The 27745-nt window shown below is 38.5% G+C and overlaps 1 protein-coding gene across 1 annotated transcript in view; it reads right to left on the reverse strand.

Moving 5' to 3' along the window:
• The window catches only part of EIF2B3 (eukaryotic translation initiation factor 2B subunit gamma), a 101064-nt gene extending 77378 nt beyond the window's left edge, over nt 1-23686 (reverse strand). Inside the window, exons 1-3 of the mRNA XM_069479866.1 lie at nt 23614-23686; nt 20372-20528; nt 16846-16991 (exon numbers count right to left, since the gene is read on the reverse strand). Of these exons, the coding sequence (XP_069335967.1) occupies nt 16846-16991; nt 20372-20519 (294 nt within the window). The 5' untranslated portion in view covers nt 20520-20528; nt 23614-23686. The remainder of the gene's footprint in view (nt 1-16845; nt 16992-20371; nt 20529-23613) is intronic.
• Nucleotides 23687-27745: the final 4059 nt, after the last annotated feature.

The following is a 27745-nucleotide window of genomic DNA, read 5'->3' on the forward strand; positions in this document are numbered from 1 at the left end:
TTCGTTGAACTTATTTATCAATTCCAGTAGTCTCTTGGCAGAATCTTTGGGGTTTTCTAGATGTAAGATCATATCATCAGAACTAACAAGTTTTTAAAAGCCCCAAAATCAAGGTTTCATCACCCCAAAAAGCAACTTCTAAGATTAGGTATATTTTCTTTTCTTATTAATTCCACACGTGACCTCGAGTAAGGCACTCTCTTTTTGGGCCTCCACTTCCTTATCTATAGATGAAAGGGCTGTACCATCTCTGAAGTCCTTTATAGCATAACATTATATAATTATAAAGGTCAATTTATTTTCAATTCTTTATCTAGAACTATGCTCTGGGTTAAAATACATTACAGGTTGAGTATTCTTACTCAAAATACTTGGGACCAGAAGTGTTTTGGATTCTGGATTTTTTAAGATTTTGGAATATTTGCATTATACTTACTGATTCAGCATTCCAAATCCAGAAATCTGAAATCCAAAATACTCCAATGAGCATTTCCTTTGAGCATCACATCAGCGCTCAAAAAGTTTTAAATTTTCGCCAAGCATGGTGGCCCACACCTATAATCCCAGCACTTTGGGAGGCTGAGGCAGGAGGATTGCTTGAGGTCACAAGTTTGAGACCAGCCTGGACAACATAGTGAGACCCTACCTCTATTTTTAATAAATTAAAAGAAAAAAAGAGAGAGAGAGCCCTTAAAAAAAACAGAGAGACCTCAGAGAGCCCCCTTGCCTTTTCTGCCATGTGAGGACACAGTGAGATGACTGCCATCTATGAACAAGGAAGTAGGCCCTCACCAGACATGAATCTACTGGTGCCTTGATCTTAGACACTCCTGCCTCCAGAACTGTGAAAAATAAATGTCTGTTGTATAACTCACCCAATCTATTGTCTTTTTATTATAATAGCCCCAATAAATTAAGACTGAGGGAAATTATAAAATTGAATGCAAACGGGAACAAATTAACCCAACAGTATTTCAAAGGGATAACATAACTACATCTCAGAAAGTTCCCTCATGACACTTTCCAGTCACTCCCCACCCTCCCATCTGTTGCAGCAACAACCACTATGCTGAGGTTTGTTTTTTCCACTATAGGTTAGCTTTGCCTGTTTTCTTATTTCTCTCTCCTTATAGAGTAGCTCTATGAGGGCAGGGATCTTGTTTATCATTATATTTACAGCATCTATTAATAGAATAGGCACATAGTAGGTGTTCAATACATATTTGTTGAACAAATTAAAAATATTAAATGTCTACTGCCAAACCACCCTGAACATGTCCAATCTTGTCTGATCTTGGAAGCTAAGCAGGGTTGGGCCTGGTTAGTACTTGGATGGGAGATTAATTAAATATCAGCTTGGAAGGGACTTATAACCTCATCCAAGGTCACACAGCTAGTGGGTGATAGAACAAGAATCACAATCCAGATCTACCTGTCTTTGTGAAAGCCTGAGTTCTTTTCACTATGCCACTGTACCTCACCACAAAAATAAAATAAAATAATCCTCCCTCTGGGAGAAATTGCTTCGGGTAGAAAACCAGCCACATCAGTAAACTTAGGGCTTATTGGGAACTTACAGATGCAAATAAAGTGAACATCAAGCAACCAATGCTATAATCAATCCCTCTGATCTACCACCACTGAAACTCATCCTTAGGCTCACATAAACATGCGTGTCTACATCAAAGGAGTACGGAGCTTATTTTAAATGTTTACAAAGAACTCGCTTCCAACTGCCCTTCGTTCATTTAACAAATACACACAACGCACCCTCTCTGTGCCAGGCCCTGCAATAGTTCTTGTCTCACAGTTTAGTCAAGAGAAATGATGATATGACAGATAATTTTAGAAGGCCAGGGAAGGCTTGTCAGAGCAGATGATGCCTAAGTTAAAAGCCTAGGTAGCTACAGGCTATTTCAAATGAACTTCTTGGTCATGGTGACAAAATACTGACTTCCCACAAATTGTACCGGCCCATTCCACTAGTCAGGCTGTAGTGTTACTTCATGATTCAGAGCAGGACAGGTGAACCTACCAAGAGTTTCCAAATACCTAACCCACGTGAGCTGTTTATTATCCAAAGATAAAGTTTGTGATGACAGCCTATGCTACCACAATTCTTAGCTAGTACCTTTCCCCACTACGCTACAGCCCTTCATTTCATGAAATGGTCCTACAGAAGGAAAAAGACTCAAAGGAATCGGGCTCAAACACAGAGCTAGCAAGTTTTTTGGCTACCAAATGAAGTCCAAGATTGCAGAAGTCCCATCCCACAGACCAGAGTTCCAACAAGTAGCAGTCCATGAGAAGGTAAGATAAAAACATTTCAAGCTTGTGGATACATATACTAGGGTAGTACAGTTAAGAGAAAAGCTCTATTGAGATTTACTGAAGGAAAAAAAAAAGGCTCCAAAATTCCTGCATACAAGTTGTTTCTGCCACAACCCCTGAGCTTTCACTATGCCACCAGTGGGCTCAAATAAGGCGTCATCGAGGATACATTGAGGCCGTCCTAGGTAACCACAGCCCACCAAAGCAGTCATAAGAGGAAAAGGTACCACTTAATAAAGTATTTAAGCAAGTTGGGACCAAGTTTTTAGATCTTTCCTTGACCAAACTGTACTCACTCTTTTCAAGCAGATAGAAATCTGACAAAACAAATCCTTGGGCAAAATGAAAGGTTCCAGGAGAGAATGGCAGAGATTTGTAATTTGATAAAGACATCAAACAGTCAACTGAAAATAACTTGTATTTAGCTTTTTGAACATCTAAAAATAGCATATATGCTCAATCTTTCTAATAAGCTGTCTCCAGAATGGGGATTTCATCGGCATAGTTTGTTCTTTGTTGTAGCATGTTAGCTGTTTCACAAGATATATGACAATAGTCCTTTTTCTACATCAAAGGACTTAAATAACTAAACCTCTAATAACTAGTGTGCTAGTATCATTATCCCTATTTTCTTGGTTGTGAAACTGAGGCAGAGAGTAAATGAGGCTTGCTTGAGGCCAAATAAAGATTCCTGTCTAGATTAAATAGAGAATTATCAACTCTGCAATTTCTAAATTAAAAGAAGCAATGAGACCTGAAATATAAGATAAATACTTTAAACACAGGCTACAGGACTCTGTTATAGATTCAGTCTGCTGAAGCCTCTTAAATATACCTCACTAACCTGTTCTCAAAACACTTATCTAAGCAATAATCGCATTCTGTTTCTAAAGCACAAAAACAGCACCAATGGCTGATTACCCCAGACATTCAGAGGAACAGCTCTAATGTGGGTCAGGCTCAATGTCCAAGGAGTGAGACAGTTTTTTGTTTTTTGTTTTTTTTACGTGCTGATCACAGACTGCACCCTTACTTAGGCTTCTTGCTCACTTGGCTCTAGACGTGGGATAGGAAGTCTTCCTACATGACTGGAATCCCCTCCACTTAACGAAAGGTATCAACAAGCAACAGCTGCATACTTGCAAGACAAGGATACTACATGAGTCCTATTAGAAGATCTGCTGGGTTTTAAATACACTTTACACAAAAATATTTAATTAAGAGTTCTACACATACTAAGAATCACTGAATTGTACATTTTAAAAGCATTCTATGCATACATACAACTATCTAATCTACACATAAAATTCTACAGACTCAAAAAAAAAAAAAAAAGAAAAGAAAAGAAAAAAGTAATTTTGAAAATACCAGACCAACTAACCTGTTTAAAGCCAAGGGTCTAGAGTTAGAGTACATTAGAAAGACTACTGATGCTTACCTTTTGGAGGCAACATAATAGAGTGAAAAAAGCACGGGCATTTGAGATGCACAAATGTATCTCAAAATCCAGGGCTGAATTCTAGCTTCAGTTGAGCAATTTACCAGGTGTGGGATTTGGGGGAGGTTATTTAAACTCTCTGAGTATCAGATTTTTCAACTGCAAAATAGAGTAATACCGTCTCCTTTTAAAGTGACACACAGTAAATATGAAAGATCTCCCTTGTGATCTTCAGAGCAAATGTTTCAGGCAACCCAAAGAAAATAAAGATTACGTCCTCCTCATCATAATCAGCTAATAACTCCTATTTTCAGGCAGTCTCTAAGAAGAGAAATTAAGGTTCTAAAGTAATAAATTAATTTCTCAAATGTACTCATTTATAAAGCTTTAGCAAATTTAAGTATCCTCTGAAGTGCTCAACAGGCTACAGATAGAGATCTGTAAATAATCAGCAGTTATCACTGTTATTGCAAAGTAGGGTCTCTGTTGCTTCTCAATTCCCTCTTTTTCCATCTTTCTGTTCTCCCCCAAACAGTTCAATTTCTGAAAAAAAAAAAAAAAAAATCAAATTTACTGGGGAAAAGAATCTCTTTTCAATAAATGGTGCTGGGAAAACTGGATAGCTACATCCAATAGATTGAAACTGGATCCCCACCTCTCATCTCTCACAAAAATCAATTCAAAGATGGATAACAGACTTAAACCTAAGGCATGAAACCTTAAGAATTCTAGAAGATGTTGGGAAGACCCTTTCAGACATCAGCCTAGGCAAAGAATTTCTGAAGAAGACCCCCAAAGCAATCACAGCAGCAACAAAAATAAATAAATGAGATCTGATCAAATTAAAAAGCTTTTGCACAGCCAAGGAAACTATCATTAGAGCGAACAGACAGCCTACAGAATGGGAGAAAATATTTGCTCTCTACATATCCCATAAAGGGCTGATAACAAGAATCTACCTAGACCTTAAAAAAATCAACAAGAAAAAAATCAAACAACCCCATCAATAAATAGGCAAAGGAAATGAACAGAAACATCTCAAAAGCAGACAGAATAATGGCCAGCAAACATATAAAAAAATGCTCAACATCTCTAATCATTAGAGAAATGCAAATCAAAACCGCAATGAGATATCACCTAACCCCAGTGAGATTGGCCTCTATCAAAAAATCCCAAAACAACAAATGCTGGCGAGGATGTGGAGATGGGAACACTCTTACACTGCTGGTGGGACTGCAAATTAGTGCAATCTCTGTGGAAAAGAATTTGGAGATACTTCAAAGAGCTAAAAATAGAAATAGCATTCGATCCAGCAATAGCACTATTAGGCATCTACTCAGAAGAGCAAAAGACATTTTATAATAAAGACATCTGCACCCGAATGTTTATGGCAGCACAATTCACTATCGCAAGGATGTGGGAACAACCCACGTGCCCGTCAATTCATGAGTGGATTATTAAAATTTGGAATATGTATACAATGGAACATTACTCAATTATAAGAAATGACAGTACCTAGCACCTCTTATATTTTCCTGGATAGAGCTTGAGCCCATTGTCCGAAGTGAGGTATCACAAGATCGGAAGAATAGGCTCCACATGTACTCGCCATCAAATTGGCACTGACTGATCAATACTACGGTGCTCACACGGTAGTAATATTCTCCAGGAATTAGGGGGTTGGTGGAGGTAAACTCACAACTAATGGATGTGGTGAGCATTGTTGAGGGGAAGGGCATGCCTCTAATCCTCGCTTGGGTGAGGCAAAGACATAAAATGTAACCAAAATGTTTGTACCCTCATAATATCCTGAAATAAATAAATAAATAAAACCTTAAATGTATATAATTCTGGCTGCCACCCAGAAGAAGGCTACCAGTTAAGCTATTTAATTGACGTGCTTTCTTGTTTTGTGATTTCAAAGAAACACAGACCAGTATAAAAATTTTATAAAGTATGTATAGTTACACTGAATAAGGCCTTCATATCACACAATTTGGAGGTAAAAATACTCCCTCATATTTCAGCCTTGTAGTAATTCCTCAACTGTTCAAGCATCTACCAAAATTTTCATACTTTTTCAAGAGTTATTCTATCCTACTACCACTAGAAATGTCTATTCCTGTTCACGTTCCCATCATCACAAATTCCTATTCTTCCTATAAGACTCATTTTGAAAGTCATATTCATGAAGTATTCCTCCTTCAATAAGCAAACCCAAGCAGTATTTCCCGATGCTCCTCTAGAGGGCACCTAGTACTCTCCTAACGCCTCCACCACATCTGTAACCCATTCTACTACTGCATTCTCAAATGAAAAGTGAATTTCCACCGAGACATATGCCATCTGGCTGTACCTAACAGACATTATCCTTTTAATCCCTTGGTTACTCAATGCATTTACTGAGACTTTGGCACCTACTACATAGTCTTTCAAGTTACTCAAGCTCATTGAGACCTACTTTTCTCATTTGTAAAATGAGGATAAAGACAGTATCTAACTCAGAGTGTACTTGGGGAATTAAATGAATTAATGCACATAAAGCACTTAGCATGTGGGCTTCTGGCAGTGGAAAACTGGTGGATTAAGATAACCCAAAAGTTCCATTATGAATACGTAAAAATTTTGGATGAGATATAACAAAAAATTATTTCAAATATATACCTGAAATTACAAGAAAGAAAGGGAAAATACAAAGTGCCAGAATTGAATAAGGAAGTGAAAGCTGAGCTGAGGCTTTAGCTGCCCTAACTGGGGCTTTTAAGGGCTACTTGGGCCAAAAGATGTGGTTTGAAGCTGGTGTGAGGAAGGACTCTCTAGGTCCTTACAGACTATAATATTTAAAGTGGCTGCTCTAACTCTGTATTATCCCTTAGGTTCTATAATCTGAAATATGAAAATTTCTCCTTCTGACTCTAATCCCATTCCAATCTATCAAGAGATAGGAAATACAGGGGAGAAGACAGGTAAGTAATAGCAATTGTAATACATTAACATATAAAAATGCTATTCAATAAGTATGGGAACAATTAGGAGAGGCAATTAACCCAGGCATGGAGGCTAAGGAAGGCTTCCAGAGGCAATGAAGTTTTTAGCTAAATCCTGAAAGATGGTGAGTAAGACATCTCTTGTGCCCCGAATGTGGGCCCACCTTTTTATTCCAGCCATTGCTCTGGCAATCATCTATGTAACCTGACAGCATTTCACTTTGTGCACCAGTCATCTCTCATTTTCTGCCATGAGACTTCTAATAACTACCATGTGGAATATATGCAGGAACCTACTCAGCCATCCCCACACACATGCAAACCTTGAAGTGTAAGGAAATTTATACACCTGGGGCTACCTTTGACCAATGGAGAAAGGAAGCCAGTGAATAAATAGTTCCCCTTTCTGAGTCTTAGGCAATTACCCTGAGGCGTATTCTACGTGGCCCCTTAGAAGGTCTCCAGTGGAACTGAACCTCAGTTGTTCACAGTAGTAACCAAGTCAATAACACACTTTTAGATTGGCTTTCCCTCTTTCCCTACTTTCCTCGTTCCAAATTCCACACCTGTTCCTTGGGATCCCTTGCAAAAATAAATTAGCTGTACACATATCCTTATCTCAGGCTCTGCTTTCTGGAGAAAATCCAGACTAAGAAAGATTACCAGGAATTAGTAATTTAGGTAGGAATGGAGGGAACTGAGAATGTTCCAGGTAGGTGTGCAAATATCCAAATTTGTGGAATTGCAAACGCATGGTATATTTAGTAAGCTAAATGCAGTTACACATCTTATTACCCGTACAAACTTATTCTTTGTCCTACAGCCTCTACTTTTGTGAATGCCAACACTATCCCATCCAGTTGCTTTTGCTAGAAACCTGTGAGAGTCATGTTTGACCCCTCCCTCTCTGTCCTTCCACATCCAATTAGTTAGCCACAAAGTTCTAAATATTCTCCAATTTGTCCCCATTTCTCCATCACCACTGCCATTGCCTCGTTTTGCTCCTTCACTATTTCTTACCAGGATTACTACAGTAACCACTCAATGGGCTTCTCTGATTCTCCTCACACATGTGGTTATATTTATAAATATTAACCTATTAGTAATCCTTCAAAGTATCCCTACAGGATAACGTATGTATTTTATTCTTACCTGTATCTTAGACTGTATAGGATAGTATAGTAGTTAAGAGCGTAGGCTTTGAAATAAGAGAACCAGGTTCAATCACCAATTCTTCCATTAAACTGTCTTAAGACTCAGTCCCCTGATCTACTCTCGGCAAGGCATGAAGGCTGGAGCAGTCTTGGCCCTAAGAACTTTTCTTTTTTTTGAGACAGAACTTCACTCTGTTGCCCTGGCTAGAGTGCCGTGGCGTCAGCCTCGCTCACAGCAACCTCAAACTCCTGGGCTCAAGCAATCCTTCTGCCTCAGCCTCCCAAGTAGCTGGGACTACAGGCATGCACTACCATGCCCGGCTAATTTTTTCTATATATATTTTTAGTTGTCCATATAATTTCTTTCTATTTTTAGTAGGGACGGGGTCTCGCTCTTGCTCAGGCAGGTCTCGAACTCCTGAGCTCAAACAATCCACCCGCCTCGGCCTCCCAGAGTGCTAGGATTACAGGCGTGAGCCACTGCGCCCGGCACTAAGAACTCTTGAAATTAACAAACTGCCTGGGCACAGTGGCTCACGCCTGTAATACTAGGACTTTGGGAGGCCGAGGCAGGAGGATTGCTTGAGCCCAGAAGTTTGAGACCAGCCTGAGCTAGAGCGAGACCTCATCTCTACAAAAAATAGAAAAATTAGCTGTGTATGGTGATATGCACCTATAGTTCCAGCTATTTTGGAGGCTGAGGCAGGAGGACTGCTTGAACCCAGGAGTTTGAGGTTGCAGTAAGCTATGATCACAGCATTGCACTTTAGCCTGGGAGACGGAGCAAGATCCTGTCTTAAAAACAAAAAACATCAATACTCTATTTCAAAATAAAGCCTACTTTTAAGGAGAAATTGCCAGGAGTAGAATCCAAATTGAGCAAGACTAGGACAATCAATGCACAGGAAGGAGAAAAGCCAGATAAAATGGAGATAAGGGAGCAGAGAAGGAAGATCTCAAAAGAGGGGGCTCTAGGGCTGTGAAGCTAGAAAAGCTATACTGACTCACCTTTCCCTTCTAAAAATTTAGGAAGACCAATTTTAGATAAAAATTAGAAATAGAAAAGGACTGCAGTCAAATCCCATACAAAGTTATTATCAAAAAACACAATAATAAAGATTAGAAGATTAGAATAACATCCCTACAATGAAAGCACATGTGAGAAAGACATGCCCACAAAACAGACGAAATCCATAGCCTAACATCTCAAAATAACCTAAAGTAAGAAAATGATAGAAATGTAAAAGCATAACATAAATCTAAATTGGAAAAGTTAGAAGTGAGATGAATTAGAAATTTTAAAAAATCATTTTAGAAATAAAAGTTAAACTAGGAAGAACACAAGAGTGAACAAAAGACAACCCACAATACCTTAAGGGATATACAATATAAAAAGGAAGAAAAGCTTAAAATTAAAAAAGAATAAACAGATAAAAAGAGTTTGAAGCAGAGTAACAGAGGTATGCAATAAAGATTCAGTATATGGGTAAGAATCCCAAAGACAAAAACAATTGATTAAAACACATACCTAAAACTGTAATTCTAAAAAATTTTTGAAATACTAAAAAAGACTGAAACTTCACTTGAAAAGGACATACTACATATCTAAAAAATATGATTCAGAAAAATAAATGGGACATATTATATAGTAAAACCATAAGGTTTTAAAGAAAAACAAAAACTTTGGAAATCCAGACGAAAGGACCAAGTCATTCATAAGGGAAAGACAAATATTTCTATCTGGGCTATTTTGACAGCAACACTTTATGTCAAAAGATAATGAAAGAATATATTTAATATATCCAAGGAAAAAAAGTGAATCAAGGATTCTATATCCAAATAAATTGGCTTTGAAATGTAAAAGCTGCGGATAACCTATTGAACACTGGTATCATGAGTCCTTCTTAAGGAATCTACTAGAAATAAACTTCAGATAGTCAAATGACTGGCAAGATAAGGAATAGGGACTGGTGGCAATGATCATTAACAGTTGCTAACAACACAAAATGAAGGACAATTAGATAATTACGTGCTTCCAGATGGAAGAACATACCACCACTTATGAAGCAGTCTTGCCAAAAAAAATTCAAACTTGAATTTAATCAAGCCTCTAGGTTTAATTACCAATTTACAGAAAATATATAGAGAGGAACACTTATTAAATAACACCACAAGGTTTCAAACAATAAAATGCAAACTGTGAGAAACAGTTTCTTCAACAATTAAATTATAACGGGAAAAAAAGAGATGGAGGGAAAACCTATCTATTAAGAGACTTAAGAGACATTTCAACCAATTGTAATGTGTAGTCCTTATTCACTTCCTGAGTTAAATAAACACATTTTAAAATGTTCAAATTATATTTATTAGGTAACTATACACTCAAACACTGACTGGATATTTGGTAATACTAAAGAATCATTGATTTGGTTTTTTAGGTTTTTTTAGGAGTGATAATGGTTTTGCTTTTTAAAGTGCCCTCATCTTAGCAATATATTCTAGAATATTTACAGAAAAAAATAACATGATGTCTGAGATTTGCTTCAAAATAACATGGGAGGAAGCAAGTTGGGTAGGGATATAGATAAAATAAGATTTGTCATAGGTTGTTAACTGATGAAGCTGGGTGACAGATACATGGACAAAGGTCTGTTTACTTCTGTACACATTTAAAAATTTCCTTAATAAAAAGTTAAAACAACAACTATGTCTAGTTCACAAATGGTGTCTTACAAATAGCAATATCATTATTAATCTTATTAACTGACTCTAAATATTTGCTAAATGAATCCTTCAGATATCAATAAGACTGATTTGTGAACAAATATGAAGCACTATTATGGAGAAAATATGAAATCTAAGAACGTTCATATTATAAACATCAGTTGGAAGAGTGTAGCTCACTCACCCAGGGCCTGGGAGAATGAATGAACCAATAATCTCTCTTGATAAGTCAGGGAAAGAGTTTGGGCAGCTGAAATAAAAAGTGAGAACCAGTAAATCAGTAAAATTGTGGGTTTAGTTAAAGTGAAATGAAGTGGAAGATGGTGATAGAAAAAATAAACAAATGGAATATGGGTCCTTTAACTAAAAAAAAACAACAATAACAACAACAACAACAACAAAAACCCCACATTACTTAGCAATATGGTATTTGGCTTCAATATCCTATAAGCACATATGATGGAGGTTTCCACATACAAGTAGGACTACAATACATTTAGCAAATGTGAAGTTAATAAAAAAGTTTATAAATTAAAATACATTTTAAACAAAAAAGCCAAATAAAGTGAATGTACTAATGTGTCCTTTCTCTGAGAAAAGTGGAAGCCAAAAAGGATGACCTCACAATAATATTTGGGAAACTCAATCTGGAGGAAGTAGGTAAAGATAAAAGAACCAAAAGCTAATAAACTCAAACTTTTAAAGGGAATGTTCTTTTATTATAATAACCTCTCTTGAAAAGTCAGGGAGAGTTTGGGTAGCTGAAACAGACCAAAAGAGCCTCCAATTATTTAAGAAACTCTTTTGTGAGCACAGGGGAAGACCAAAAAAATGGCCCCAAAGGGCCATTGCTCTTAAACCATGGCACAACATGTAGGTACAACTTTCTCCTTTAGAGAGATACTGGACATCCCCTTATCAAATACCAACAAACTGCCCTCTTCACTTTCTTCAACTGTTTATGTGCAATTCCACTGCCCTTCCTACAAGTTTATGGTGATTCCAACAATTCTGAATTTTGGCTTAGCTCAGGTATTACCTTGTTTTTAACAGCTAATGGGAGTCTACTTATGTTCCTCCACAGTTAGCTTTGTTGCCTTCTACTCTGGATTAGAACGCAAGCTGATGTGAAGCTAGGATTTCAGAAGCCACTGTAATACAGAAAATCAAGTAAAGATAGCAAAGACTTGCTGGCCAAAGTCATAGCTTGGAAGAAGGCTCCAGAGGTTAAGATTGTGTGTAAGGATGCTATATAAATGATGTGGGGAAAAAAGGGGTAAGGGAGGAAAAGAAACGAGACCACACAGAAGAACTTAGTGATGATTCTAATCTTCAGTGCAAGGAGAAGCCCTAAAACAAGGAATAAATGATCCAAGTCATAACAAGAGGCAGTATCTCTGGCAGTCACTTGACTCTCCTCTTCATGCCCTCTCTCCTATTTGTCCCAAAGTGTTAGAAGAAGAGATTTGCATGAGACTCCCAAGATCTCTAATTTCAGGTAAGGCCAAAAATAACATTTCTAAAATTTAGAGACTAGGGAGCAAACAGAGTTTACACCTCCATCCTAAACATTTAGAAAATAGCTGAAACAGCCTCTGGGAAGACCCCTAAAAATGCTAAGCTCCTTGCAAATCAAAACTACAATAAGATACTATCTCACACCCATTAGGATGGCTATTATTGGCCAGGTATGGTGGCTCATGACTGTAATCCTAGCACTCTGGGAGGCCAAGGCGGGAGGATTGCTTGAGGTCAGGAGTTCAAGACTAGCCTCAGCAAGAGAGAGACCCCTTCTCTACTAAAAATAGAAAGAAATTACCCAGGCAACAAAAAATAGAAAAAAATTAGCTGGGTGTGGTGGTGCATGCCTATAGTCCCAGCCACTCAGGAGGCTGAGGCAGAGGATTGTTTGAGCCCAGGAGTTTGAGGTTGCCGTGAGCTAGGCTGACACCACACCACTCTAGCCCGGGCAACAGAGCAAGACTCTGTCTCAAAAAAAAAAAAAAAAAAAAAAAAAAAAAGGATGGCTATTATCAAAAAAAACCCCAGAAACTAAATATTGGGGAGGATGTGAAGAAATTGGAACCCTTGTACACTATTGGTGGGAATGTAAAATGGTATTAGCCATTGTGGAAAATAGTATGGTGGGCCCTCAAAAACTTAAGCATAGAATTACCATATAATTTAGAGATTTGATTTCTGAGTATATGCCCAAAAGAATTGAAAGCAGGGTCTCAAAGAGATATTTGTACATCCATATTCATAGCAGCATTATTCACAATAGTTAAAAGAGGGAAGCAACTCAAGTGTCTGCAGACAGATAAAGGGAAAAGCAAAATGGTGGTATATACAATGGAAGACAACTCAGCCTTAAAAAGGAAGGAAATTCTGCAATATGCTACAACATAGATGACCCTTGAGGATGTTATGCTAAATAAAATAAGCCAATCACAAAAAAACAAATACTGCATGATTCCACTTACATGAGGTACTTTTGAGTAGTTGAAATCATATAAATAAAAGGTAGGATGATGGTTGCCAAGAGCAGGGAGAAGGGGGCAATTAGTGTTTAATGGGAATGGGGTTTCAGTTTTACAAGATGAAAGTTATGGAGATGGATGGTGGTGATGGTTACACATTATGAAATGTATTTAATTCCAATGAATTGTATACTTAAAAATGGTTAAGATGATAAATTTTGTTATGTGAATTTTACCATAATATTAAAAATTAAAAAAAATAAAACAAAGCCCAGCTGGGCATGGTGTCTCATCCCTATAATCCCAGCACCCTGGGAGGCTGGCATCACCAGCTCAGATCATCAGGCATTAGATTCTCACAAGGAGAGCGCAATCTAGATCCCTAGCATGCACAGTTTACAGTAGAGTTCATGCTTCTATGAGACTCTAATGCCGCTGCTGATCTGACAGGAGGTGGAGCTCAAGTTGTGATGTGAGCAATGGGGAACGGCCTGTAAATACAAATGGAGCTTCATTCACTCACCCACAGCTCACCTGCTGCTGTGTGGCCCAGTTCCTAACAGGCCACAGACCGGTACCAGTCCACAGCTCAGGGGTTGGAGACTGCAGGTATAGCCTACTACACACCTAGGCTATATGGTAAAGACTACTGCTCCTAGGCTACAAAACTGTACAGCACGTTACTGTACTGAATCCTGTAGGCAACTATAACAGTGGTAAGTATTTGTATATCTAAATATGTCTAAACATAGAAAAGGTACAGTAAAAATATGGTATTACAATCTTATGGGACCACTGTCATATACGTAGTCGGCTATTTACCAAAACAGCATTGTGTAGCACATGACTGTATATACCATGTTCAAGGATTAGAAGAGTCAACATTAAGATGTCAAATCTCTCCAAATTGATCTATACATTCAATGTATTTCCAATCAAAATTTCAGAAAGCTTTTCTATAGAATTTGACAAGCTGATTCTAAATTTATATGGAAATCTAAAGGACCCAGAATAGCCAAGGCAGTCTTAAGAAAACAGAACAAAGTCGATAAGTTTACACTATGTGATTTCAAGATGTACTATAAAGTCAAAATAATCAAGACAGTGTGGTATTGAAGTGAAAACAAACAAAATGACCAATGAAACAAAATAGAATGGACAGAAATAGACCACACATATATAGTCAATTGATTTTCCTAAATGTCCACATAGGAAAAAAGCAAACCTTTATTCCTACTCACACCACATAAAAATTAAATCAAGATGGGTCATAGACCTAAATGTAAAAGCTAAATCTATAGAAGTAAACACAAAAGAATACCTACACAAACTTTAGGTAGGCAGAGATTCCTTAGGACACAAAAGATAAAATACAAAAGAAAAGAAAAAAATCAGTAATTTGGATTTCATCAACAGTAAAAATTTCTGATCTTCAAAAGACACCATTAAGAAAGTGAAAAGACAAGCCACAGCCTGGCTGAAAATATTCACAACACATATATAACAAATGCCTTGCATCTAGAATATATAAAAAATTCCATAATCAGAACAGGTGTGGTGGCTCAGGTCTATAATCCCAGCACTTTAGGAGACCAAGGTGGGCAGATGGCTTGAGCCCAGGAGTTTGAGGTTGCAGTGAGCTATGATTACACGACTGCACTCCAGGCTGGGTGACAGGGTAAACTCCATCTCAAAAAAAAAAAAAAAGAATTCTTAATATAAAGACAAACAACTCAATTAAAAAATAGGCAAATACTTTGAACAGATGCTTCATCGAGATATACAAATGGCCAAATAAATACATGAAAAGGTGGTCAGCATCATACCATCAGGGAAATGTAATTTAAAACCACGAGATACCACTATATACACACCTACTAGAATAGTTAAAATTAAAAAGACTGACAACACCAAGTGTTGATGAAGATGTGAAGCAAATGCAACTCATATATTGTTTTTTGTTTTGTTTTGGGTTTTTTTGTTTTGCCCTTCTCATTTGCTGAAACATACATTGTTGATCGAAATGTAAAATAGTACAGCCACTTTGGAAAGCTGTTTGGTAGTTCCTAATAAAGTTAACCCTGCAACCTAGAATATTTTCACAAAAAGACTTGCAAAACAATGTTCACAACAGTTTTGTTCATAATAGCCAAGAATTAGAAAGAACCCAAATAACCGTCAAGAGGAGAAGGGATAAATAAATAGTAGCATATTCATTTAATGGACTACTACTCAGCAATAAAAGGAACAAATTAGCTATACCTTCAATAATGCGAATAAATCTAAAAAATACTATGTTGAACAAAAGAAGCCAGAACAAAACTGTATGATTTCATTCATATGAAGTTCATAAACAAGTAAAATTAATATATAGTGATAGAAACAGAACAGCAATTGATTTTGCAGGTGGGAAACTGACTAGAAAGAAGCACAAAGGAACTTCCAGGAGTAATGAAACTCTTCTAGACTTGGATAATGGTAACCTGGGTGTGTATTCAGTATCTGTGCATTTTACTGTGTATAAATTATTACCTAATAAAAGGCAGGGAAGGCCATATATAGATCTGCATTACCTTTTTGTTTTTTAGTGCAAAGGGAGGTTGAAAAATATTAATACATCTATTTGCAGTCACCAGAAATAGCAGGAAAAAGTTTGTCTCCCAATTCAAACAATATGGCAACATCACAAAGGCAGAATTTTTTCCAAAGAACATCAATTGTAGGATAATCTACAGTAGATCTTTTTCAGCTTAGGGCTACAAGCCACTGGGGAAACTATGTTCTCATATCCATATGCTCTTGTTTGCTTCATAATCAAAGCACACTAAAACTTCAAATATTATCACATGGTGGAGAGTCTGTGGAATTTTTGAAAGTTCCTTTGTCAATCTCCTAGGTGCATAGTCAACTGCTCCTCTGACTTCTTTCTTTTCTTGTGTTGAGACAGGGTCTTGCTCTGTTGCCTGGGCTATAGTGCAGTGGCATCATCATAGCTCATTGCAACCTCAAACTCCTGGGCTCAAGCAACCTTCCTGCCTCAGCCTCCCAAGTAGCTGGGACTACAGGCGTGTGCCACCATGCTTGGATAATTTTTCTATTTTTTTTTTTTTGTAGAGATGGGGTCTTGCTATGCTGCGCAAGGTGGTCTCAAACTCCTGGCCTCAAGCAATCCTCCCCTCTCAGCTTCCCAAAATGCTAGGATTACAGGCATAAGCCACTGCACCCTGCCTGCTCCTCTGATTTCTATTACCATATGCTAATTCTGTGTATTCATGAACTTATAAAATGGAATCATCTGAAGTACATTTGAAGTATATCTCTTTTTATAAAGATATATTACTACTCAAAAATATTGGAAACTAGTGATTGTGACGAATGTTTAAATCCTTACTGGTAATCAAACCAAAAAGTGGCTGAAGAGTACACAGGCAACAAAGTATATGATGTAAAATATTTAAAAAAGAGATCGGTGAGGTGTCTCATGCCTGTAATACCAGCACTTTCGGAGGCCGAGGCAGGAGAATTGCCTAAGCCCAAGAGTTTGAGCTTGCATTGAACTGTAATTGGGCCACTGTACTTCAGCCTGGGCAAGAGAGCAAGACTCAATCTCGAAAATAAATAAATAAACAATTTCAAAAATTAAAAAAAGAAGTTTTGAAAACTGTAATGCACTGGGAAAACATAAGATATTATCTTTAATAAACAATAAGAGTCAAGAAATAGTTTTTTACCTTGAGTTTTGGATATATGTAGCGCAGAGAATCTGCAGTTCCCATGTCAGCCTCATCAGGAAGACACACAATATCTGCCTTCATTTTCATCTTGAATTCTGCACATAGAGCCTTTTGGACATCCCTGGTGGTAACCACAATGACTTCTACGGCACAAAAGAAAAAAAAGAAGGAAAAATGCAAAAGATCATTCAATTAGAAATGGTTTCACTATTTAAATTAGATTTGGTCTATTTCTAAATGTAGTAATAACTGCTAATGTTATTGAGCCTTTTCAATATGTTTTACCTGCATTCTTTCAATTAATCCTTAAAACAATCTCATTTTACAAATGAAGAACCTTGGACTAAAAGACATTAAGTGATTTTGCTCAGGATGACACAATTAGAAAGCAACAGAACCAAGATAAAACTCAGGTCTGTATGATTAGTGCCCACACCTCAACTAGTATGTTATATACCACTTCTTGATATAAAAATTTCAAAAGAACATTCATTAAAACATACAAATAGGATCACATTTTAAATCTTCATTCAGTACAAAGATAGAGCTATCACCACTTCCTACCTGGTAGCCATTAGTACTTCACCAAGGATCACAATGAGCCCTAAGGAGAAGCAGTTTTCACATAACAGGTGTCACCTTATCCCTGTAGCTATCAACCACTGACAGAAAACTTAGGGTTTTATCATGGCTTTGTTGAGATAATGTAATCCACTACAACGTAACATGTGTTGCTAATGTCTGAAGATCTGATTTTAGCATCTCTCCAATAATTTCCACTTGTTCCATGATAAGGCTCCAGGTCACAATTACCACTCCCTTTCATTGTAATCGTTCTTTTCTTTTCTATTTTCTTCCCTTCTCTTCTTTCTTCCTCTCTTTCTCCTTCAAATCATTTAACCTTCTTTCCTTTCTTCTCTTTTCTTTTTTCCTCTCCCTACTCTGCTTTCTTTTATTAATAGTAACTAACTCACTCATTCATCCCCAAAATATATGTAATATATAAAGGACAAATAAAAACTGAGAATTCAGAAATGAACTCAACATGGTTCCTATCTTCAAGAAACTTAACATGGAGAAATTAAACATGGAAACAATTAGCTAAGGAAGACTTCATAGAAGAAATAGCCTTTGAGGTAAACAATGATGAATTCAAGTTCAACAAAAATTTCTTTAGTACATGATATATATAAAATGCTAATGTTACAAAGATGAATTAGACACAGTACCTAGAGATCAAAAAGTCTTCCATGACACTAACTAGAGTATAAAACAGTCCTTGAAAGGAGCTGAGATAAAAAAACAACATGTAATGGAAGAATAGAGGATAGAGTGATTAATCCTGTTTGGGATTTTAAAGAGAAGGTGACATTCCCATAGACCGGTGAGAACATTTTAGGTAGAGTGGATAGCGTGAAGGGAGTAACAGCAAATATGGAACAATAAGTCCATATTGGATCAAGATTCTTTTGTGTGGAAGGAGAAAAAAGCTAAGCAGGGTTATGTTAACTTTTCTCTGTAAAATCGCAAATACAAAAAAAAACTGAATATAGGCTTAGCTATTACTCCAGAATTCTGTGTTTAGGAGGCACTTTCCAAATTCTGAGTGAGCCTCAGTGAGAAGGAATTTTCCATATAGTGGGTATTAAATATACTACAGGCTAGGTGTAATGGCTCACACCTATAATCCCAGCACTTTGGGAGGCCCAAGCAGGAGGATTGCTTGAGGATGGGAGTTCAAGACCAGTCTGGGCAACATAGTGAGACCTTGTCTCCACAGAAAATTAAAAAATTAAAAAATTAGCCAGGGCTGGGCATGGTGGCTCATGCCTGTAATCCTAGCACTCTGGGAAGCCGAGGCAGGAGGATCGTTTGAGCTCAGCCTGAGACCAGCCTGAGCAAGAGCGAGACCCCATCTCCACTAAAAAAATAGAAAGAAATTAGCTGGACAACTAAAAATATATATTGAAAAAATTAGCCAGGCATGGTGGCGCATGCCTGTAGTCCCAGCTACTCGGGAGGCTGAGGCAGAGGGATTGCTTGAGCCCAGGAGTTTGAGGTTGCTGTGAGCTAGGCTGACGCCATGGCACTCTAGCCCAGCAACAGAGTGAGACTGTGTCTCAAAAAAAATAAAATAAAATAAAGTCCTTTAAAAAAAAAAAGTTAGCCAGGTGTGGTGGAGCACATCTGTAGTCCTAGCTACTTGGGAGGCTGACCACTTGTGCCCAGGAATTCGAGGTTACAGTGAGCTATTATAGGGCCACTGTACTCCAGCCTGGGCAACAGAATGAGACCCTGTATCTAAATAAATAAATAAATAAACAAATAAACAAACCAACCAATCAACCAACCAACCAACCACAAAGGTCACTCCCACATGTGAACTAAAGATATAAGTAAAAAGCAAAAAAAAAGTTAGATTAGATGACAAATCTATAAAGCGTTACTAAAGGAAAATAGGATATTTTAAATTGTATTAAGTGAGTCACAATCTCCTTCATCTGTGAAACAGAGCTCTAAAAAGAAAATTTCTAAAACATATTTCTGGAGGGCCCGGTGGTACATGCCTGTAATCCTAGGACTTTGGGGAGGCCGAGGTAGGAGGACTGCTTGAAGCCAGTTCGAAACCAGCCTGGGCAATAGCAAGATCCCATCTCTACAAAAAATTTAAAAAGCAGCTAGACTTAGTGGCATGTGCCTGTAGTCCCAGTGAGGCTGGGGCAGGAGGATCGCTTGAGTCTAGGAGTTGGAGGTTGCAATGATCTATGATGATGCTACTTCACTCCAGCCTGGGCAACAGAGCGAGAGAGATCCTTTCTCAAAAATAAATAAATAAAACACATCCCTTAACATCAATGTCATATAGACTACTGCACAGAAATATTTATAGTTCTGTCTCAAGAAGGTAATTCTAACAGCGGAATGAACACACTGGATTATAAGATTGGGCCTCAGGATTTGGTACTCTGATTTGTTACATGTAACTATAGGTTACCTCAAATTCAATGTGACCAAAGCAGAAACTCTGTATTTTCAAGCCTGTTCTTTGTTTCCTATTTATCCTTTTTCCTAGTTAATGGTATCATCATCTACCTAGTCACCCAAGCAAAAAGTAGAGAGAACCACTAGACTTTTAAGGTTCTGGAAGTCAGGGCCTGAGCTGTCTTTTAAACTCTGTACACCCATGCTTAATATATTACCTGGTACATGACAGATTCACAGCAAGTACTGACTATGAGGGCCTTAATTTCTCAGTCTGCTCTTTCTGATATCCTTACAGGGTTTATATTGGATCATTGTGGAGATCAGCTCTATAACAACATCATTTAATGCTATTCTCTCAACCTTTTCACATAGCAATAGAATAGTACACCTATGTTCCTAATTTTAAAAGACCAGTCTTTAGCCAACTATGAGTCCAAGTCTTCTCTCATTCATCCTCTCTTACCCTCATAATGCTGACCAATCATTGGGATCAAACAGCCTAAAAGTTTTGTGAGCGCATCTCACTGTCATAGCTCACCTTCAAATCCAACACGCTCAAGCAGGTTCAATGGATACCAAATTAAAGGTTTGTTCCCAACTGGAAGCAGAGGTTTGGGAATGCTGGAAGTCAGGTCTGTCATCCGAGATCCCCCACCAACTGCCATCACTACTGCTTGAAATTCCATTTTTACGAACTGCAAACACAGAAAAAGCAATTAACAGAAAAAAAAAAAGTAACGAAAATCAAAGCACACACAACACTAACCCTATTTTTATTTAGGTTATCGGTACCTACTAACATCAAATGTGTAACTTCTAACTCTAGTATCCAGAGTAAGAAAAGCTCTTAGCTTCAGATAAACATTATCTATATCATACTCTCAACTCCATCCTTGGTAAAAGTGGGGAGATAAGAATGAAAAAAAAATCTGGCCGTTCAGTTGTTCACAATTAAGTGGAGAAGACAAATTGAGTAAATTACAATACATATCATTAGTGCCATGGCATGAATATAGCCAAGATGCAATGGGCATACAATGAAGCAGACGCCTAGTCTTCATAGAAAACACATGGAAGGTTTTACAGGAAGGTAATGCTTGAACTGACTCTGACGAAGCAAGAGTTTACCATGTGGGGTTCTGATATGTGAGTTTTTATTCTTTGAAAACATTAAAAGACTTCTGACTATAATTAACAACAGAAACACAAGCATGTTAGGCTTCTGAAAAGTATAAAATGACTTAAAATTCCTCCAATAATTCAACCATCTGCTCCAGTCTTCTCATTACCCCCAATTATGAAAGATATCACTATGAACACAAATGTAGGCTTGTATCAGAACCTAGATTTACAGAACCCAATTACACAAATAAACCAAATTACTAATTCCTTTTTTCAAACTCAAGGTAATGAACAATCCTATTTGACATTAAAAAGAATCTCTACAGCAGCTACCACAGAACAGAGGCACAATAAAAGGTCATAAATCCTTATTGACTTAAACTGAAAGTATTCTTCTTTGACTTACAACAAATGATGTAATTTTTAAAATAAAACAGTAAAATGCAATGTTCAGAAAAAAGAATCTATTCAACACCAAATAGTCAAATAATGTTGCAACTTTACCATAATTATAATCATTCCTGGGCCCCACACATCAACATCTAAATTACAACACTTAACGAATGCCCAGTATACCCAAGGCACAAAGTGAAGGCTCCTGCACAACATTCACAACTTAAAGATATGGTCATTTTGATTCCAGCAAATTGGAATTTAACTTCAATTTGGCACTATATAACTTCCACCACATCTGATGTTGTTATGGAAAGAGCACTGGACCCTTAAGAGTTGACTTTAAAAAAAAAAAGAGTTGTGGCTGGGTGCGGTGGCTCATGCCTGTAATCCTAGCACTCTGGGAGGCCGAGGCAGGAGGATTGTTTGAGCTCAGGAGCTCGAGACCAGCCTGAGCAAGAGCAAGACTCCGTCTCTACTAAAAATAGAAATAAATTATATGGACAGCTAAAACTATATATAGAAAAAAATTAGCCAGGCATGGTGGTGCATGCCTGTAGTCCCAGCTACTTGGGAGGCTGAGGCAGAAGGATCACTTGAGCCCTGGAGTTTGAGGTTGCTGTGAGCTAGGCTGACGCCATGGCACTTTAGCCCAGGCAACAGAGTGAGACTCTGTCTCAAAAAAAAAAAAAAGTTGAAAGACTTGAGTTTGAGTTCTCTTCTGGTTCTGCCATTTGTAGGTGGCATGACCAGAGGCCTGATATTTAAAAACCTCAGTGTCCTCAGTTTTTAGAAGGAAGTCTGGTGGTTAAGTTTACAGACTCTAGAGCCAGGCTCCCTGGGTTTGAACTCTAGCTGCGTGAACTAGGGCAAACTACATAACTTTTCTATGCCTCAGTTTTTTTTCATTTTATAAGATGGGGATAATCATAGTTTGTACTTCACAAAGTTGTAGTTAAGGTTAAATTAGTTATTCTATGTAAAGCATGCAAAATAATGTCCATCCCATGAGAGACACTATATACAAGTGTTTGATATTATCAGACAGAAGCTAGATTACAGAAAGCCTTCTGTGATAACTGAACCAGGCTGTTTCATAATTCTGGTTTCTGCACCGCTACTCTTCTTACTTTTTCTTGTGTCTAGAAATTCATCTATTATACTTTAAAGACTCAGCTCAAGAATCAAAGCCATTCCTAACCCTTTCCACTCCTCTAGAAGTTACTCCTTTTCCCTAGGTGATTTCATTCTACTACGTACATATTATCTCAGTCTTTACAGGCTTCACTGCACTTATGTGTTTAAATGTCTATTTAAGAGTGACATTAATGTCTCTTAAATATGTATTTAAGATTCTATTTAAGAATGAGTTCCTTACAACTATTATGTACTCATAATAATTAAAAAAAAAATAATGAGTTTCTTGAGGGACTGTATGTTCATCATCACTGTATCCCCAGTAAGATGCCAGACACTCAGTGTTTATGGAATGAGGATCTGTGAGCCTCACAACAACCCTGTGTAAGAGTCAAACTCAAAAACACGTGCACAAGGGGATCAGAACCCAGCTCACTAGGATTTGAGGTTCCTGCTCTCAAGGAGGCTCTGAGTGAAGAAAGGAAACCTAGGAAGAATAGTTATCACGAACATAACTAATCACAATAGCAGGCAGATTGTCAAATGCTCAATGTCATTGTCACGACGACTATGGGTGAAGAGAATCAAGGAAACGAGTCTCGCTGGCCTCCAAATCTTTAGAGAGGGTGTTCATAGCATCTCAGACATGACTCCATCATAGCATTCGTGCCTTTTCCAGCAGTAAATACATTTTTAAAAATAAAATCTGTATCACAATTGGTCTGTCATCCCACTGTGTGCCGCCTGAGGACAGGGACATTACTGTATTTCTCCTTGTATTTCCTTGTCCTGCACCCAAACAACTAAACGTAGGCAGAATAAGTGAAAGAAGGGCTGGAATGGAAAGAGTTTAGACAGTGCTCAAAGGCGTCTGGTCCTGGGGCTGGTGCTCACTTGTGACTTCTAACAGAACCTACCCTCCCCGAATCTCAATTTCTCCATCTGTTGCACAAGGTGGTTGGCTCGGTTTCTCACCAATCTCCCTTCTAATTCGGACACCTGGCTACACTGTTGGGTGGAGCACGGACTCGAGCTGGCGACTTCGGGGCTCAGCACCCCCGCCTACCCACTCGGGTCCACCTCGGCAAGCCCGCCTCCCTCAGAGAGTGGGGGCATCGGGCAGCTCACCCGGGTCAGCCAGCTCGTGCGCGGCCTGGCAGGGCAGAAACCGCAGCTTTACCTCAGCTCTCAGCACGCCGAACCGCTCCCGGAGCTCCCCACGCCGCTTCTGACTGACAGCCCAACAGCGCAGGCGCGCGATGGCCGAGCAGCTCGATGGGACGCACTGAACAGACCTGCAGAGAAGGGACGAGCACCGAGCGATAGATGACGGAGCGTAAGCGCGCGCCGCGAAAAGGTGGGGAGGCGGGACCGCCGAGGAGCATTCCCTGGTCTCCTGTGGCGTTCTTGGGTGTGGGACTTTGCCATCTGTGTCCCTTCGTCCATTCACACATTACCAAGGCCAATTAGTGTCCCTTCCAGTGCAGGGGGCTAGGAACCCAGATGGAACAAGTCACAGTCTCTTTCCTCAGGGAGTTCCCATTCTAGGACCTGGCTCTGAATACCGCTGCTCATTGGGAGCACAATTTTTGGGTAGTCAGTGAAAAAATCACCGAATGCCCTTGCTGGCCAGGGATTGCTAGGGCTTCCTATGTGACAGACGTCTAAGATGGCAACTCAAGTCAGCTTTAGCCATCAAAACAGTGTGACTGAAAGGAAGTAGCTAGGGGACAGTGAATGGTGGCAGACGAAGTCAGAGAGGCGATGGGAAAAGGGTGGAGAATTCAGATCATCTGGGGCGTGTAGGCTGTTATGAGGACCTTCAGTTTTGCTGTGAGATGGAAGCTACCAGAGATTGTTGAGCAGAGGGACGTGATATGACAGGGTTTTAAAGGCTCACTGGTTGCTGTGTATAATAGATTCCCTGAAAGCAGGGAGGGAAGCACTTAAGAAGCGCAACTGCATGAAACCCCAAACACCTGAATCTAGACAACTCCCACAATAGTGAGAGATGATAATAAAATAATTGTTCTAAGCACTAAATTTTGGGGTAGTTTGTTAAGCTGCAGTAGATAATAGGAACAATGGTCATTCTCTCCTTCCCATGCACCCTGCCATTTCCTAATCTTTTGAAAGCTTCCTTTTTTCCTATCCATCTCTTAAACCTTGAGTTGCTTTAGCTCTCTGCTAGTTAGAAGACAGAGTATGATTTCAGTCATAAATATAAAGGAGTTTGACTTCACTCAACAATATTTATTGACTGATTGATTGAGATGGAGTCTTGCTATGTTGCCCAGGCTGAACTTGAACTCCTGGGCTCAAGGAATCCCCCTGCTTCAGCCCACTGAGTAGCTGGCACTACAGGCCCGTGCCACCACACCCAGCTAATTTTTTTAAATTATTTTTTAAGAGACGGGGGTCTTACTCGCCCAGGTTGGAGTGCATTGGTGCAATCACAGCTCACTGCAGCCTTCAACTCCTGGGCTCAAGCAATCCTCCCGTCTCAACTTCCTGAGTGCTGCTAGGATTACAGGTGTGAGCCACCGTGCCTGACCTACAGCATGGTTTTGAGGTAAGAATAAAGTAAGAACAGCAGTCAGTCCCATATCTGTCATTCATTTTAAATGCTTATATTTAAACTAGGAAATGTTTTCAGAGAACTAGAAGGATTTCTCTTCTAGTTGAAGAAAGTAGTTGAGAGATGGCTTCAACTGAAACTCATTTTAAATTATTCCCTGAGGGCAGCAATTCTCAAACTTCTTGGTCTCTGGACCCTTTACACTCTTAAAAATTACTGATGACGCCAGGAGCTTTGTTTATCTGGATTATATCTGTTAATTTTGACTATGATAAAAAACTGAAACTGAGAAATTTGTAAAAAATATCTATTAATTCATCTTAAAAATAAAAATAATAAAACCATTACATGGTAACAAATATTTTAATTATTAAAATAACTATGGGCTGGGCACAGTGGCTCATGCCTATAAATCCCAGCATTTTGGGAGGCTTGGGCAGGAGGATCATTTGAGCCCAGGCATTCAAGACCAGCATGGGCAACATGGCAAGACCCTGTCTCTACAAAAAATTTAAAATTTAGCTGCATGTCATGGCACGTGCCTGTAGTCTCAGCTACTCAGGAGGCTGAGGCAGGAGGATCACTTGAGCCCAGGAATTCAAGGTTACAATGAGCTATGATCTCGCCACTGCACTCTAGTCTAGAAGGCGACAGAGCGAGACCCTGTCTCTAAAAAAAAATTTTTTTAATTTTTAAAAAAGTCACTATGTTTTATTTTTTTTCTTTATCCTCCCTTGAGAGTCATAATGTTTACAAAACAAAAAATTTAGCGAGAAGAATGCCATTGTTTCACCTTTTAAAAAAAATCTCTAATGTCTGGCTTAATAGAAAACAGCTGGATTCTCCCATCAATTGTGATATATTGTTTTGGTTAAATTATGTGGTAAAGATTTGACCTCATACAGATACATAGTTGAAAAATACAGAGAGATTTTAATAGCCTTTTCAGATAATTATAGGTATTTTCTTTGCTATTACACCAAAACTCAGTAAGTTGTAGTTTGTTAAAGGTTTGTTGCAATGTAGAATCTAAAATATATCAATGAACGTTTTGTACTCTGTTACATTATACTTGCACTTTGTTTTTTTTTTTCTTTTTTTTTTTTTGAGACAGAGTCTCACTTTGTTGCCCGGGCTAGAGTGAGTGCCATGGTGTCAGCTTAGCTCACAGCAACCTCAAACTCCTGGGCTCAAGCGATCCTACTGCCTCAGCCTCCTGAGTAGCTGGGACTACAGGCATGCGCCACTATGCCCGGCTAATTTTTTCTATATAGATTTTTAGTTGTCCATATAATGTCTTTCTATTTTTAGTAGAGACGGGGGTCTCGCTCTTGCTCAGGCTGGTCTCGAACTCCTGACCTTGAGTGATCCACCCGCCTCGGCCTCCCAGAGTGCTAGGATTACAGGCGTGAGCCACCGCGCCCGGCCTATACTTGCACTTTGAATGGACATTTTACTCATATGTGATTTTGCAACTTGATATATTAATCATTTGTAAAATACTAGTTCACAGATCTTATGCAGATCTCCCTAATGTTGACTCATTATGCAATATAAAAGATCATATTTGTTAATATCATTAGCAATATCAGAAAAAATCCTTAAATATTGGGAAGCTGGCAAGCTTACGATGACAAATACTGGTTTTCTAAAATTCAAATTTTCTCTTGAAAGCTCAAATATTATCATTGGCAACAAATACTGTTAGTGGTTTTCCTTGAAGTAACTGGCTCACTTCATTTATTTTGATAAACTGTCAGCCATAGTTTGTCAGTATTTCAAGAAATATAGTGTTCCATGAAAAAGCAGTAGTTCAACTTGCAACTCTATCATACAAGTGCTTTTCCTTGACAACTATTATACTTTTTATTCACAGAAGTGTTACATGTGTACTTCTCATTTCATCACACAGAACATTAAAAAGACATACTGAGGCCAAGATTTAATAAAATTAATATATTTTACTGCTTCATCAGAGAACTTCTTAAGTGTTACTGACTTAGCTTATTATTCTTACTGTTTTTTCAGACAGGGTCTTGCTCTGTTGCCCAGGCTTGAGTGTGGTGGTATTGTCAGAGCTCACTGTAACCTCAAACTCTTGGGCTCAAAGCGATCCTCCTGCCTCAGCCTCCTGAGTAGTTGGAACTACAGGCTTGTGCCACCACACCCAGCTAATTTTTCTATATGTTGTAGAGACAAGGTCTCACTATATTTTTCAGGCTGATCTCAAACTTCTGAGCTCAAGCAATCCCCCTTCCTTGGGTTCCCAAAGTGCTGAGGTTACAGATGTTGGCCACCATGCGCAGCCTATTTTTATATTTATTGCAAGTATGTAGCAGAGAATACAATGACCATTACTACAGTTTAGTGCCACTGCTTTGAATCATGCTAAATAAAGCACCAGCAGTTTTACCCACCGTTACTTTTGCACCATCAATGTATCATAAGTATCAATATGATGAAAAAGGCAAATAATGTTTTAGTATTATCATGAAAGTAGTTTTGACCTGACAGGTCCCCTGAAAGGGTCTCTTGGGGATTCCCAGGGGTCCACAGAGCACACTTTAAGAACTGCTGCCTTATGGATTCCTCTTGCCTCCCATTGCTTCTAGTGCGCACATTATGGCATTCACTGTAAGGGGCTGTCATCCATGTTTCCTCTATCACACTAGGAGCCCTTTG

The sequence above is a fragment of the Eulemur rufifrons genome, chromosome 8 (genome assembly GCF_041146395.1).
Source record: "Eulemur rufifrons isolate Redbay chromosome 8, OSU_ERuf_1, whole genome shotgun sequence".
NCBI classification, from domain to species: domain Eukaryota; kingdom Metazoa; phylum Chordata; class Mammalia; order Primates; family Lemuridae; genus Eulemur; species Eulemur rufifrons.